The sequence below is a fragment of the Anguilla anguilla genome, chromosome 13, assembly GCF_013347855.1.
Source record: "Anguilla anguilla isolate fAngAng1 chromosome 13, fAngAng1.pri, whole genome shotgun sequence".
In the NCBI taxonomy this organism is placed as follows: domain Eukaryota; kingdom Metazoa; phylum Chordata; class Actinopteri; order Anguilliformes; family Anguillidae; genus Anguilla; species Anguilla anguilla.
The window spans coordinates 38,484,269-38,500,605 of record NC_049213.1 but is presented as its reverse complement, the minus strand read 5'-3'; the positions used below and the strand labels follow the sequence as shown (position 1 = coordinate 38,500,605).

The window sequence follows — 16,337 nt, the reverse complement described above, 5'->3', positions numbered from 1 at the left end:
CACGCTTGAGAGGAACAGCGTTTAATTGAAGCACAAAAGCATGATGTAACGTAGCATTCTTTTTACACATTTTTTTTGTTTCAACCATTATAACATAAAATTAAAACAACAGCAATAAATAAAAGATGTAGTTACATCGTGGTGTTCGGTGCGTATTTCCTGCCTAATTTCAATCGTAGGTAACAAGGAAACTTCAGAACGTGGTGATGCGAGTGCGACGTTATGAAACATGCTGCGTTTGGCGCGCGGACGATTTCAGCGCATTTTCCCAGGGTTCTGCCCCGGCGGTCTGGCAGGGAGAGCAGGGTACGGCTGGTCGAGGCGTCTTCTCCGCCGGTTTTTTTAATGCCGGTGTAGCCGATCTGACTATTGCCGCAGGCCTCGCTTGCTTCTGATTCCCTTTGTGCTGTGAGAAACAAAGCAGAGGAACAAAGTCAGTACCTGGAAGATCATCATCCGCTAATAACTTAATAAGCACATTATACATGTGCCCAGTCACCGATAGCATTTGGGCGGTGATGCAATTTCTTTTCTTTTCTTTCTTTTTTTGTTGTTCCTGTTTTGGCTCTGTGCTCCAGCACGTTGGATTCTCGCCCCCATTCCCATACCCCTCTTCCACATCTTCTCCAATCTATCTTATATTTCCCTACCAAAAAAACCCCTCTACCTTCCCTGCCAAATGTTAATTGTAGTGGCAAAGAATTACCAAATGCCAGTCAATTGTGCTGCTTGTTAATTGCTACAGGTGCTTTGAATACTGGTGATATGAATCTCTGCCTTTCCTTCTGATAAATGCCTAAAATGCAAATATAAAATGTAAAGTATATTTTTCTCCTGAAATATATAGCATGCAGAGGCCTTTATTGCATAGCACCCCTGTGTGATTATGCTTGACTTTAATAACATGAATCAGCACTGAAACCATCACTGTCACTCCCTATTCTCCAACAGATCCCTGGAAATAATCCAGGCCAGTTAGAAATACTCCACCGCCTTTTTCAACGGTGCTTTGCCTTTCTTTGGCACCAAGAGGTAAACGTAGGAAAAGATCACATTTCAAAGTCCATTTTAGCGAGCGTGCAGTTGCTACGTGAAGCCAAGCAGCTTCCCTGCTTTCTATTTCTGTGGCTAGAGAAAAACCTTGCGCTCCACAAATAAGTGAATACTGTCTGGTTTGGAATATTTCGGCATTTTAATATCGACAGCTTACGATAAAATAAAATAAAAAATGAAACCTTCTGCTGTTGTTAAGCGGACTTTCTCAGCTGGTTTACGTTAATCTGAATTCGCCGCTACGCAGAGATCAGCCAGTACCAGCGTGTGCCAGCATGCGCAAGTGCTGCTGTGTGCCACCCTTGCCCTCACTGATACCCCGTGACTCACGCCTTTGGAGGGGAGCGACAGCTGCTGTGACTCACAGCCATGCCTCGCCCGCCCGCCCGCAGAGAGAGAGAGAGTGAGAGAGAGAGAGAGCCTCTCCCTCCGGTGCCAGGTTTGTTTTTCGTCCCGCGCGCCAACGGCATGGGTGCCTGCGCTGGCTCTGAGCCGAGGGGGAAAAAAGCGTTTGCGGGAGGAGGAGGAGGAGGCCTTAGCGGGAAGTCCGGCGAGGGTCGTGACCCGAAATCCGCGAATGGAAGATATCCCGCCGGTGGAAAAAAGGATGGGCCAGCCGACACACCCGCACACACATGCGACGCATCTCTGAGACCCTCCGTGGAAAAAGGATCGTTTTACTTACCGGAGGCTCGACGTGCCTCAATTAAACCCTAAAACCAACATTCGATATGAGCGGGAAGTGGCAGGGTGGCAAACGAATGCATGTTCTGGAAGCACGTTCTAGGAACAGGGCGATGCATGTTCTGGAAGCATGTTCTAGAAACAGGGCAATGCATGTTCTGGAAGCATGTTCTAGGAACAGGGCGATGCATGTTCTGGAAGCATGTTCTAGAAACAGGGCAATGCATGTTCTGGAAGCATGTTCTAGAAACAGGGCGATGCATGTTCTGGAAGCATGTTCTAGAAACAGGGCGATGCATGTTCTGTTCCAGAAACAGGGTGATGCATGTTCTGGAAGCATGTTCTAGAAACAGGGCGATGCATGTTCTAGAAGTACCCACGTGCTGTCCCCATATCAGACACCTGAGCAGCGCCTGCACAGGTGCACCGTGGTAAAGCTCAGGCTTTTTTTTTTGCACAAAGCCAAGGGGACAAGTAAAGGTAATGACCTCACCACAAAGGTAATCCGATTGGCATGTGATGAATTTTAGGTGCATGTCCTCCTAAGCCCCAGTAGTTCATTTTTGTCTTCTGTGAGGGGACATGAGTCTCTGGTCTTAATCTCAAGAGCCATATGTTCTACTCTGCTGAAACATACATGGCAAGGGACATTCAATAAAAATGTAATAAACAGTGCTTTTGCAAATATTTTCACTGCAATATGTTTTTTGTTATTCAAGGCACAAAATTAACTTAAAAATGCAAATGATATTTCTTCCAGGTTTCAGGCAGTTATGCAAGTCTGAAGGCTTGGAAAGAGAATGCAGTTGCAAGAAAATTCTACATAGTGTGTATTAAACAAGCTGCAGTATCTATTCAAGAAGCTGCAGTGTTCTATAAATCAACTTGATGTGTTTACCTGTGATGTATGTGTGTGTTTTTAATGAGTTCCACTATAGTAAATTCCTCTCAGCTGAATTGATATGGTAATAAACTATTGCATCTTGAATCATGAATCAAATAGATCATTACTGTACTGTCAGTGTACATTTGGGAAATTTATTCCGCAAAGAAAAAAAAAAGTATCTTCACCTTTATTTCTGAATGTGTACAGAGATGCTGTGGAAAAGTATGAATATGGTGTCTAAAAATGTCTAAAAATAGAAAATGGAAAAAAAGAAGGTAAATCAAAACATGACAGGGCTACTGGACAGCACAAGAGGTCCAGACTGAAAGAGCTTGACCCTGAATAACAGAGTTGACCCTGGATGACGTTGGCTCTGATTGGCAGAGTTGATTCTGATTGACATAGTTGACCCTGAATAACAAAGTTGACTCTGACTACCAGAGTTGACTTTAACTGACAGAGTTGATTCTGACTGGCAGAGTTGACAGGGTTGATTCTGACTGACAGAGTTGACCCTAGATGATGGACTTGGTCCTAACTGACAAACTTGGCCCAGACAAGCTGCAGCTGTTAGGGGGGGATGTGGGGAGGGGGGTCGGGGGGGGGGGGGGGGGTCGGGTGGGGCTTTCAGGAGTTACGGGAGAGGGGGGGGGGCCTGCAGGAGTATCCAGGGGACGCTCGGAGACGCCTTTACTCTCAACTCTGGCCTTTTGTTTTTCCCCTCTTCTGAGGGGTCAGGTTTGCACAAACACAGATCCCCTGAAGGCCGCCCAACAGCTGTGCGCCAAACCACTTCAATCAGCTCCTGACTGATATAGAACGGGAGGTTTCTGGGGGCTTAGGGACACGGCCAGCTCGCAGGGCGAGGGGATATCACTGTGAGCCGGGGCATTATCAGTGGCAGCTTCTCTATGCTGAAAATCTTGATATAAAGCAGCAACAATTGAAAAAAAAAAAAAAAAGAAATAGTACAGTGTACTTTGAGCATTTAGCCATCTGAGGAATTATCGTGAAACTGCAGTTTGGGAAACTTTGTTTGGGAAAATGACCGTCACTGAGCTGATTATATCAACTGTACTTTACTGCCATTTTGTCGGAGCTCTTATCCAGAGCGACTTAAGAGTGCAAACACAAATGGAAGTGCAGTAAGTCCCTGGATTGGGAGCATTTAGCCCCGAGTTGGAAGGTTTATATACAGAGAACAACACATGCAAGCAATGCAGACTCAGTTCACATGCTAAACAAGGCTATACAAACATGAAAACACTGCCATGTTGAACAGGAAAGAGATAATTCACTTTCTGGAGTTTTTAATATTTTTGTTTGTTTGTCAGTTCATGTCTAACCTACAAGAACAAAAATGTACTTATTATTATTATTATTATTATTATTATTATGTTATAAATATGTTAAAAATATTTTCTATGGCACATGCAACTTGCTGCTCTCAAGGAAATAATATTCATGTTTATAATTGTGATTTAACGCTATGAAATGAACCAGTAAATTTACAGCCTCTGGAAACGTAACATCACTGCACAACCTACTGTGCATTTTATTTATTTTTTCTTTCGACCACAGATTCACCGATACTCTACGCCCCCCATTGTAAACTCAGCAGGTCATCAAATACAGCTGTTAATGTGTTTCATTGCAAAAGTGAGATAATATTTTAAGAAATCCAGAAAGTGAACTATACCTTCGAGCTAAAGTTGTACAGACAACAGCATAAGGTGTTTGTACTACTGTTCATGGTAAAATGTCCTTTAATTACTGTGTATGGTAAAAAAGTCTCTCATCCGTCGTCCCTTGAAATGACTGTACTGTCACTTTGGGAAAAGCCTGATCCCCACAGCCTTGAACAACAGGCCTCGCTGAACAGGCCTGAGTGCGTACTGCTGTCTGTCATTGTGTGCTGTTACTGTGTGCTGTTGTATGTACTGTTGTGTGATGGGTACAGTGCTGTGGAAAGGAATTTCCCCTTGGGGACAATAAAGTCTAAAGTCAAAAAAAAAAAAGCCTACTGGGACAGTGGCCTTTAAGAGTGAGCACACAGCACGCTCGGACTGATGTCAGGAAGTCTGAGGCCGGGGTGTCAGACTGAATCCCACGGGGGCCGCAGTGTCTGCGGGGTTTTTTTTTTGTGTTTTTCCTTTCAGTCGACTGCCAATTAAGGCCTGGAGCACAGGGCGTGTGGATTCCTCAGCCAATCACCAGCTGACACCTCAGACACCGCGATCCTCCAGGGTGCCAGGACTGGAGTTTGACACCTGTGTGACTAAGGCCAGCTTTTTAAGGACTCGCAGAGGTCACTGTGGGCTATGAGAAGGGGCATAGTAAGGCTTTCAGAGACAAAACAAACTGAAAAGCATACTCACATCTTCTGATGATCACTGACCCGGTTTCTCAGGACGACGACCTAAATTCAGACAGAGAAATGAGGGAAATAAATCTGCTTACTACAAGAGGGGCATTCTGGGTAAATAGTGACCCATCCACCATTTTGCTGTCAGTGATTGGTTCCTATGGTGACTGATCCACAGAATGAACATGATTAATATGGATTTGCTTTGCTTGTGAGAAAATAATAGTAACCCTGCTACATAAATCTAAGAATTTGTAATAAATTTCTCCATGTAAACTTGCTTGTTTTATAATAATTAATCTGTTCTGATAACCCATGACATGTCATTCAAAAATGCTATCCACTACTCAAGGAGCCCAATTATAACTCAATTCAGTCAGTCTCCATTCGGTTTAGGCCAGCAGGGAATTACATTGAGGCTTTTCATTCAATCTTTCTGAAAAAAAGGGCCATATCTACAATGCTACAATGCTTAGGCACACACAAAAAGCCAAAGTTGCAGAACTGTGCCTTGTTTGAAGAAGATAATGGAGGCATTCACGTGAGTTATGATTGGCTATGTAACCCTGTGCGATCACATGACTCATGTGGGTTAATTCAGTGCATTAGAATTTCACCAGGTGCTCAGAAGGGTGTGGTTGGTTTCAGTCTGGTTCTGGTAATTTGTGTTTTTTTTATAGGCAAGTCAGTGCATGAACAAATTGGAAAGTTTAATAATTTAATTTGTTAAATGCTGCAGGCATTTTTTCAGCCAAGAAAGGCCCAGGAAGAAAAAAAACAAAACAAATTCCCGTCCTGACTTCTGGTCTGATTTTTAAAAAATCATGGCTTCTTTAAGTACAGGGATTTACTCAGTTTATTATCATTATAACATCTAACACTTGGACCTGTATTCAATCAACATTTGTCACTAACCCTGACAATAAATGCTAGCATTACACCTTTTCTACGCGAGTTAGTTTTAGTTTTGATCACTTGAACTCGCCAAACAGTGTGAGTAAAAACTGTTTGTGTTCGTGAAGAGAAAAAAATGTATTGGTTTTAGCGCTTCATCCAAATGAAGGACAAATACTGAGTCCCCAGTCTTGGCCATGTCTGACTCAAACAGGCATACAGTGAAATAAATTTTATTATCTGGTTATCTGGGGCAAATACACGTGACTCATAATCATATGCTTTTGTTATGTTGATATTCAAAACAATTAGTCATTTGAAGCAAAATTAAAATGAAAAGTATCATAAACAAAATTTTATTATTTGATTGTCATTCTTGGGTGCACACAGCGGCATTTATTTATTTATTTATTTATTTATTTATTTATTTATCGATTTATCAGATACTGCCACTGGTGTGACATGCTGTCTCATCAGCCCAGCTTTAGTTTCCCTGCTGAACATTGCTGAACATTACTATGGCATAATGATTTCTGTGCATTGCTATTTTATAAGCTAACTTTGGAGAATGGATTTTAGCAGCTGCGTGCACACACCCTATAATGCATTAATCATTTGTTTGACAGGCCTGTGATATGATTGTTAGCGCTTGAAGTGTTCTGCAGTAAAAATAAAACAGAGCTCCTTTTTCAAGAGAGTGTAATTCATTAATCACCTTTTGTCACGGTTTTTAAGTTCAGTGTAATGATTATGCTTTAATCTGATCATTAAAAGCACAAGACTGTTCTACAATGTGCCTTTTCTTTACAGTATGTTTAACTCAACACAACTTTCAACAACTGTGAACTTATAATTAGTCATACAGTACTTTCTATTAAACAACAATTTACAGACAAATGAAGTAAACTATATTGAATGCATTGGTGATTAGTAGGTGACCTGCCTATTTCTCTCATTTTATTTTTATCTTTTATATATTCCATCATTCTGTTTGTATTTATTTATTTATCTATCTATCTTTATATTTTAGTCGATTCAGACAGTCCAATGTTCATGTGATGGCCCTATTTGAACGGTGACAGCCCTATCACCCTGCCGGAACGTTGGTTTAATAAACACAGCAAGGAGGAATCTGAGTGAGCGACTTTCTTATTTTCTCCCATTTGAACGGGGCGAAGAACACGCCCGCCCCGCACCCCCCCCCGTTACCTCATACTTCTGCAGCGCGACCTGCCGCTGCAGGTCAAACTTCTCGGCCTCCAGCTGGTACATCCGCTGCCAGAGCTCGTTGGCCTTCTCCCTGCAGAGTGAGAAATGTCTCGTTTACTCACTGAAACACTCCCCAGCCTCCCTGTGACCTCACAGTACCCAGTGTATACTCACTGAAACACTCCCCGGCCTCCCTGTGACCTCACAGTACCCAGCGTATACTCACTGAAACACTCCCCAGCCTCCCTGTGACCTCACAGTACCCAGCGTATACTCACTGAAACACTCCCCAGCCTCCCTGTGACCTCACAGTACCCAGCGTATACTCACTGAAACACTCCCCAGCCTCCCTGTGACCTCACAGTACCCAGCGTATACTCACTGAAACATTCCCGGCCTCCCTGTGACCTCACAGTACCCAGCGTATACTCACTGAAACACTCCCTGGCCTCCCTGTGACCTCACAGTACCCAGCGTATACTCACTGAAACACTCCCTGGCCTCCCTGTGACCTCACAGTACCCAGCGTATACTCACTGAAACACTCCCCAGCCTCCCTGTGACCTCACAGTACCCAGCGTATACTCACTGAAACACTCCCCAGCCTCCCTGTGACCTCACAGTACCCAGCGTATACTCACTGAAACACTCCCCAGCCTCCCTGTGACCTCACAGTACCCAGCGTATACTTACTGAAACACTCCCCAGCCTCCCTGTGACCTCACAGTACCCAGCGTATACTCATTGAAACACTCCCAGCCTCCCTGTGACCTCACAGTACCCAGCGTATACTCACTGAAACACTCCCCAGCCTCCCTGTGACCTCACAGTACCCAGCGTATACTCACTGAAACACTCCCCAGCCTCCCTGTGACCTCACAGTACCCAGCGTATACTCACTGAAACACTCCCCAGCCTCCCTGTGACCTCACAGTACCCAGCGTATACTCACTGAAACACTCCCCGGCCCCCCACCTCTCTCCACTGCCCAGGACGACAACATACCCAGTTGCCCCACCCCCTCCCTCCACTGCCAGGGATAACAACATACCCAGTTGCCCCCACCTCCCCCTCCCCCCCCCCCGGACGGCGGCCCTGCCTAGCTGATGCTCACTTGAGCTTGTCATCGCTCAGGTGGGTGATGTTCAGCTCTTTACGCCTCTCGCTCAGGATCTTCCTCTTCTTCTCTCTCTCCGTCAGCTTCTTTCCGCCGCGCTTGTCTGCCTGTCGGATAAGAAGAACTCGGCGTGACGACGTTTGTTTGGCATACGCTTACAGTTCGCTTTATCGTGCCGAATTCCCCCCCTCCCCCCCCCCCCTCCCCCCCCGGGCTCGCCCCATTTTCGCACCAGCTGCGCGTAGCCGCTCAAGTTGGTGAGAGCCTTCTTCTTCTTCGCGTCATCTTCAGCCCTCTTTTTTGCCTCCTCTTCCTCTTTCCGAGCCCTCTCCTCCTGTCAGTCATGTGCAACAGTCAGTAAGGCACAGGGGAATGCTTGGCTGCTCTCATACCCATCAAAAACATGGAAAAATGACCGAAGGGATTTTTTTGGGTGATATTTTGAGAACCACTCAGTATAAACATTGTTTACTGAGGCATTATTATAGGCCTATGCCGTGCTCATTAAGGAATTATTATAGGCCTATTCAGTGCTCATTGGGGCATTATTATAGGCCTATGCAGTGGGGTGTTATCATAGGCCTTCACAGTGCTCATAGGGGCATTATTACAGGCCTATGCAGTGCTCATAGGGGCATTATTACAGGCCTATGCAGTGCTCATAGGGGCATTATTACAGGCCTATGCAGTGCTCATAGGGGCATTATTACAGGCCTATGCAGTGCTCATAGGGGCATTATTACAGGCCTATGCAGTGCTCATAGGGGCATTATTACAGACCTATGCAGTGTCATAGGGACATTATAATAAACTGATGCAGCGCAACTGGGCGACTTACCGCCAACTTTTGCTGGCGCTCCTTCTCTCTCTCGGCCCGGATGCGAAGCTGCTCCGCGCGTTCAGATCGTCGCTGCTCCTGGAGTTAAGAACCACAAACAGCATTAAAGCAAACAGAGCAACCATTAAACACTCAACCCTTAAACACTCTCCCTTAAATACTCAACCCTTATACACTCACCCTTAAACACTCAACCCTTATACACTCAACCCTTAAATACTCAACCCTTATACACTCTCCCTTAAATACTGAACCCTTATACACTCAACCTTAAACACTCAACCCTTAAACACTCACTCTTAAACACTCAACCCTTATACACTCACCCTTAAACACTCAACCCTATACACTTACCCTTAAACACTCAACCCTTAAAAACTCACTCTTAAACACTCAACCCTTAAACACTCAATCCTTAAACACTCAACCCTTATACACTCAACCCTTAAACACTCACTCTTAAACACTCAACCCTTATACACTCACCCTTAAACACTCAACCCTTACACACTCAACTCTTAAACACTCTCCCTTAAACCTCTCAACCCTTACACACTCACCCTTAAACACTCAACCCTTAAACACTCTCCCTTAAACACTTAACCCTTAAACACTCAACCCTTATACACTCACCCTTAAACACTCAACCCTTAAACATTCACCCTTAAACACTCAACCCTTAAACACTTGTCGTTAAATGACTCCCTGCTCCCAACGATAGCGCCTAAGACACCTTTGTTAAGTAATTGCGTTTAATCCACCCGTCTGTCATCGATGTCTTTGCGATGTTTAAATTCCAGTCATCCATAAAATTCTGATTTTAGCTACCTGTTTACATTGCGGAGCAAGTATGGGAGTTAAAGTGGCAGTGTACACAAAATGAAATTGAACTTTTTTTGAATTAAATGACCCTTTGCAAACAGGAGACAAACAAAAACACGCAGTATTTTGAGTTTGAACGTTACGGTCTGCGCTTGCCCCCATTGTTAACTGTCAGAAAGTTGGTCCATCCAAATATCACATAGTTGATTTGTGTCATGGGTGACCGGTCAGGGGAAGAGTTCAGCTTTCTTTCCGGTTTTCCATTTCATCACTGTCCTGTCTTTGGTTGTGACAGGTATAATGTCACCTTTGAGACTACTTTCAGGGGAAAACTTTTTGAACTCGTGCAAGGATAAAAAAATTTATATTATATAAATTTTTGCACACGTAAAAACCCAAAAGTCATTCATTGCAATTTTGTGATGAAGTTGATAAAGACCTATGGATGGGGATGAATAATTATGGGCATTGTAGTTATAGAAATTATATTAAAATATGATACAGTAAATAATGCCACCGACATTTTTCAGTTTTTCACTGAAAAACATAATTATCATCATCATAATGATCATCATCCACAGCATCATCCTCCTCATTATCCTCTTCCTCATCATCATCATCATCATCATCCACATCATCCACATCATCATCCTCCTCCTCCTCCTCCTCATCATCATCATAAAAGCAGCAGTCCACTGGTTGCATGTACGTTTTCCTAACCAAGTGCACTGTGCCGATGAAGCACGAGACTCACGATCCTGTCCTTGAGGTTCACCAGCTCCTCTTCCTCCTTCTGGCGGCCCTCGAAGTGGGCGTCGATCAGCGTCTTCAGCTCGTTCAGGTCCTTCTCCATGCGCTTGCGATGGATGTCCTGCAGAGGAAGAGGAGGCCCTGTTTCACACACGTACTACACAGTGCGTCATGAGAACAGCATACTGCCAGATACTGACTGACAATGTATATGTCATATTTTAGAATATGGCATTTAGTATAGCACATATAATTACACTGTACGACCAGCTGATGTAATATCAACATACAATAGATCTCTCTCTCTCTCTCTCTCTCTCTCTCTCTCTATATATATATATATATATATGTATATATATAGTTAAATGGCAAAGTATTAGGACAGTGGCACAGTTTTTGTTGTTTTGGCTCTGTACTCCAGCACACTGGATTTGATATAAAAGAACAAACCTGAGATTAAAGTGCAGACTGTCAGCATTTTAAATTTGCATTTACAGCCATACATCGGGTGAACCGAGCAGGAGCTGCAGCCCGGTCACCATCCGTCACCAGTCTAGACCACCCAGGTGGCTGAGGTGAGTGTGGTTTGCGTCAGCACCAGTCACCTGTGGCCCCTGACCCTCAGGCTACGTCTGAGCCAAGCCCCGAGACGCTTACTCACGTCAAAGTCAACTTTCTCTCCTTCTGGGATCTTTGGGGCTGCAAGGCCGGGCACGAAGATCGTAGGCCTGGGGATGACATGTGCAACGTTTCGCTCATATCGTCACCAGCTTGACACCTCATTCATTACCTGCCCCATCATCACCTGAACCCTTTAATTACACGAGTCGAAGAAAGTGCACCTATGTGGAACTTTCTACTAAGGCGAAAAAACAAACAGTTGTTTGCACACTGTTAAGATGATACTGTTCCCCAATGACTTTCTGAGAATGAATTCATTTTCCAATTTTTGCTACTGCTGATACAATTAAACGCAAACAGAAGTAATGTGGCCACATTACACAAACAGAATTAAATTAAATACAAATCTGCTGCATGCTGCTAATCATATAGACACATTGGTTTTATTAAATGTATGTTTACCTGGTTAATACATTTAAGGCAATTTGCAGTTTAATGGTAAACTTTCAGTCTCATGACATCTATATTTTGTTAGTCGTTTGTAAGGGAATTAATACCGGAAGTACTCACTTTGTCTTGGGCTTAGCTTCTTCTGTATTAATACATTTCAAACGAGAAATAAGAAGTGTTCAGAACATTCATTCTCTTTGTAATGCCATCCAAACTTGCACAAAACATTTAGCAAAGACCAAAAATTAAGCCAGTGATAAAATCAACATGCACATACATGCATACACACACACATACACACACACACACACACATGCACACACGCACACACACACACACACACACACACATATACACACACACACGCACGCACACACACACACACACACACACCATGCGCACAAACACATGCACACACACACTTATTACCTTCACCTTCACGTTCCTCTTCAGTGCCTGGGCAGAAAGGGACAGTTTGAAAAGAGCATTCATGTCAAAAGTCGTCTCCATGGTAACGAGACAAGATTCTAAAATGGTGAACTGATGTGAGAAGGACGCCCCAGGGACTCCTCTCATCAGAGACAGATGTGTGTGTGTGTGTGCGTGTGTGTGTGTGTGTGTGTGTGTGTGTGCATGCATGCGTGTGTGTGTGTGTGTGTGTGTGTGTGTGTGAGTGAGTGTGTCTGCGTACGTGAGTGTGTTTGTTCGTGTGTGAGTCACTGCATTCATATTCTGCGTCAGTTCTTCAGTTAAGACTACTTCCTGCTTTATGGAAGGCTGCTGGAGTTTAAAAATACAAACGAAACACACCAGCTGAAAACTCTTCAGCACAGTCATAGGGAGGCTGATTCCCCAACCAAATGTTCATGCCCTCCATGCAGCCAAGGGCTGGGTTCCCCTCAATGGTACTTTCTGTACTGTGATCGCCAAAAATATGATAAATACGCTGTTGTTTATGTATTTATTTTATTATTATTATTATTATTATTATTATTATTATTTATTTATTTATTTGAAAAAATAGAGGTTTGTTAATGTATCACTTTGGCAGGCCAACCCAATCAGAGACTGCACGGCTATTATTTATTTATTTGTTTATTTGACAGGGGCAGTGGGCAGCCACCTGGCTGTCCCAGAGTTAGTCATCATGCTAAATTTCATCTGTTGTCCCTGGGCGCTTAACAGCAGAAGATAGTGTAGGCAGAAGGTCACTGTTAAAAGACAGACAAACGACGCTGCACGAGCCTTTCATCCTCCGTGTGGAGCACTTTAATGACATCCCGGCAGGCAAACACGAGAGAGAGAGGGCACGACGCGCATGCCATTCGGGTAATCCAAAACCGCAAAAGCACTGCGCTGGAGCATCGGCCTGCCGCTAGTGGAAAAAAGTATCACAAAACCGGATAAGCCTCGGGAGAGAGAGCTGGCCTTCCTTAATTGGAGCTTAAATTTGTGAGAGTAACGCATCGCACTCTTTCGGTAGCGGCGCACGCGGACCCTCGAACTGCCAGTGCCCGACACGCAGTACCCTTGGGCAGCGGGAATGTGCTTGAGCGCCGGTGTTTCCGCCGACCGTGATAAACGGACATGCACGAGTTCGGCACAGCGAGAGCGCCCCGTTTGGGAACACTCTGGAATGGGTACTAAAATACCCTAAAACCCCCAGACAGCGATAACTCAAATACACACTCTCCTAGGCAGACTCCACGCTCTAAATAGTCACAAGAAGGTCACCCTCTAACTGGGTTATTGGCTCAGTCAGATAATTGCAATGCAAAATAGATACTCTCATGTTAGCGTGTACAACTAGCTTACCATAACCAAACCAAAATGTTGCCTACTTTAAATTAATGCAAGTGACGAGAAGAGCAGTTCTGCCAAGCCTCGCAAGAAAACGGCAAACGTCTGCAATGAAGCCACGAGCTGGCAGCGTGTTTATCCCAACAGTATTGATCACACACCCACAACAACTTCCTGCTTTCTAAGGTTAAGGTAAGGCAGGTAAAAATAATAATAATAATAATGTCAACGCAGTAAATCATTACAGAAACCATTGTTATTACATCGCTATTTACGACCCGTGAGTCACAACGCCACGCCTGAGTGTTTATTGACTGTAGTTATATTGTTTTAATGCCAATTTGCAAATGTAGGAAGCATAATTTGTATTTTGGCAGAACAAAATGTCCACGGAGACCCTGCATTCACATAGCATATATGACCATGTAAAAACAAGGACATTTGCATCTCTTCAACTATACCCAATGCAATGTCTTACCTTCTGGTTCCCTGAAAAAAAGAGAAATATATAGTTATTTTGGAAAATATATTTTATGTAGTTTTGCAATTGCATAATTTTGGTCTCATATGCTCAAATTTCTACCTCTCTCACTAACTGGTAGAATATTAACCCAAACCCAAATATATCCTAACATATCATATTTTATAAAACCATATGCTTGACATAATAGAACATTTCCCTAAAAAAAAAAAAAAAGATATATTTTGAGGTGTGCAGACCCATTTTCTGCATTCACTGTTCACATAAAATACAGTCACATGGAAAAGTAGACAGGAAGGATTTTGAACGAAACTTACTCATATTCCACATCCTCTGTGTCTGACATATTCAAACAGACTACAAACAGAAAGGGGAGCTGAGGTCAGCATTTCAAACAATTCTCTTCTATTAAAACCTTTAAAAAAAAAGCACACTCTATACAGTACATCATCATATCCTTTTCCAAACGGATTGCTTAACATGCAGCTGCACTCCGTTACCCCAAAGACAGCTGCACTCCGTTACTCCAAAGACGCATGTCTAATGATTGTGATGTATTTAAACATCGAATGATCCTCACTAAAATGGCCACTTGGTTTATGGGATTTTTTTGTCCACGCAGGGGGTCAGGCTTACCTCGGGGATAGAGAGAGCTGTTTCCGATGGGTGATGGGACGTCCTGGACGGCGGATTCGCAAACCCTTCTCTCCATCAGGTGCGCATCATTTTTAAACAGCCCGGGGGTCACATGACCACTCCCCAGGGCTGTGGCTGGGGTACTGTTTTACCAGTGACCATTGGACGGCGGGGGCCCAGACAAGAAATACAAACGCCTCCTGTGGTTCCTATTTTTAGCTCCGGGGGGGGGGGGGGGTCAGACCCCTTCTCTATTTATGCCCCCCTCCCCTGGAAAAGCTGGTTCTTTGTCTTGCCAGGAGATGGGGCGGGGTGGGGTGAGGAGATGGGGTGGGGAGGGGGGGAGGGTTAATCTGGCTGTTATAAATTTGTGGGCACAGATGGTCATGTCTCCACAGACGTGGCTCAGGTTGGGGGGGGGGGGGGGGGGGGGTTTCCCAAACATTCTTAGAGAGGCAGGGAGGGACCGTGTGCCAGTACACCTGGGCAGGCCTGTCTTCAGCGCGACGGCAAGGCCTCATTCACACCCGATCCCAACGCGCTTTAGCAGTGGCTAATTTAACTCAGTGTGGCACTGTTTCATTTAAAGACTTATTTTCAACTAATCAAGTACGCTCCAGTTTTGAGCACGTTCAATAAGCATATTTTCCATTATAGAACTTTCTGTCTTTGGCACAGTTATCCCCGGCAACTAACTGGAACTTGACGCATGTTAACGTGACTTTCTCTTCAGACTTTTAATTTGTCATTAACTTGTTATTCCTGTCACTTTGGATCCGAGTGTTGTATCGCTTGCAGACCTGACATAGGTGGTTCCCATAGTTCACAGTTTCTTTAGCGATGATGCATCTTTACTCACCGGACTGGGAATGCTGTCCGCCTGGTCTGGCTCTATTACTCATATCAATCAGGTGAAAGCTCTTCTGTTTCCCATGTCATTGTCAGACGCCCTGGATAAAAGCGTGAGCTAACTGAACACAGTGCGATTTAACACAAAATAAGCCTTTTTGGTGTTGTTTCACTTTAAGTGTAAGTATGTATATGTTATAAATTATTAATTTAGCACACTCCCTGTTCTCCTGACCCATATTATATATTTTCTAATCTTAACTAATGAGTTAAAAATACGTATGAATTTTGAGCCATCCACTTACACCAAAATGCATAAGCTCTCTGTGCATATTGTTCTATAAAGTGAACAATATGATAAAAATGTGATATACACTCTCATGAAAGTGATATACAGAACTTAATTGATCAAAAGAAGTATTGTACTAGTTCTGCTAGTTGTTGTAATTCTGCTGAAGTGAGATAGGCAACTGATGTCGATAGCAGAGGCAGTAGGGCAAAAAAAAACAAAAAACCTTTAAACTATGCTTGTTTGTCGAATGGTGATTAACCCCTTCAACTTTTAAATAGTTGCTATATTTATTTTTGAGTTATAGGCAAACATGTTTTATCTTTCATAAAAATGTCACTTATATTTAAGAATAAAATTAAAGATGGTATTTTTAATTGAATTTAGGAAATGGGCGAAGGCAATCTGCAACGTGAAGCGAATCTGAGCCGAAGTCTTAAGGCCGTTCAGGCCTAACATGACGACAAAGCTGCCATCTAGTGGTCATAAGTCGTTCCTGTAGTATTATATTTACACAGTGATCTGCAAGTCGAGCGATTCAATCGACTGTGGCCGCCAATAAAACAGCCTTAAGTTACAATGCTTAAATTTCC

At 43.7% G+C, this 16,337-nt stretch overlaps 1 protein-coding gene across 2 annotated transcripts; it reads right to left on the bottom strand.

Annotated features, from left to right (window-relative positions):
• LOC118211680 (troponin T, cardiac muscle isoforms-like) lies at positions 1-14,680 on the bottom strand. Of its 2 annotated transcripts, none has more exons than XM_035389088.1 (13): positions 14,607-14,680; positions 14,288-14,327; positions 13,968-13,978; positions 12,119-12,145; positions 11,810-11,831; positions 11,280-11,346; positions 10,623-10,739; positions 9,047-9,124; positions 8,441-8,542; positions 8,206-8,315; positions 7,092-7,182; positions 5,002-5,042; positions 1-406 (listed from the first exon to the last, which is right to left on the bottom strand). In XM_035389088.1, the coding sequence occupies exons 2-13, from the start codon at positions 14,314-14,316 to the stop codon at positions 367-369; spliced, it is 735 nt and encodes a 244-aa protein (XP_035244979.1). In that variant the 5' UTR covers positions 14,317-14,327; positions 14,607-14,680; the 3' UTR covers positions 1-366. The 2 variants fall into 2 exon arrangements, with proteins under 2 accessions (XP_035244979.1, XP_035244980.1); XM_035389089.1 differs by having other exon boundaries at positions 12,125-12,145.
• Between the last annotated feature and the right edge of the window lie 1,657 nt (positions 14,681-16,337).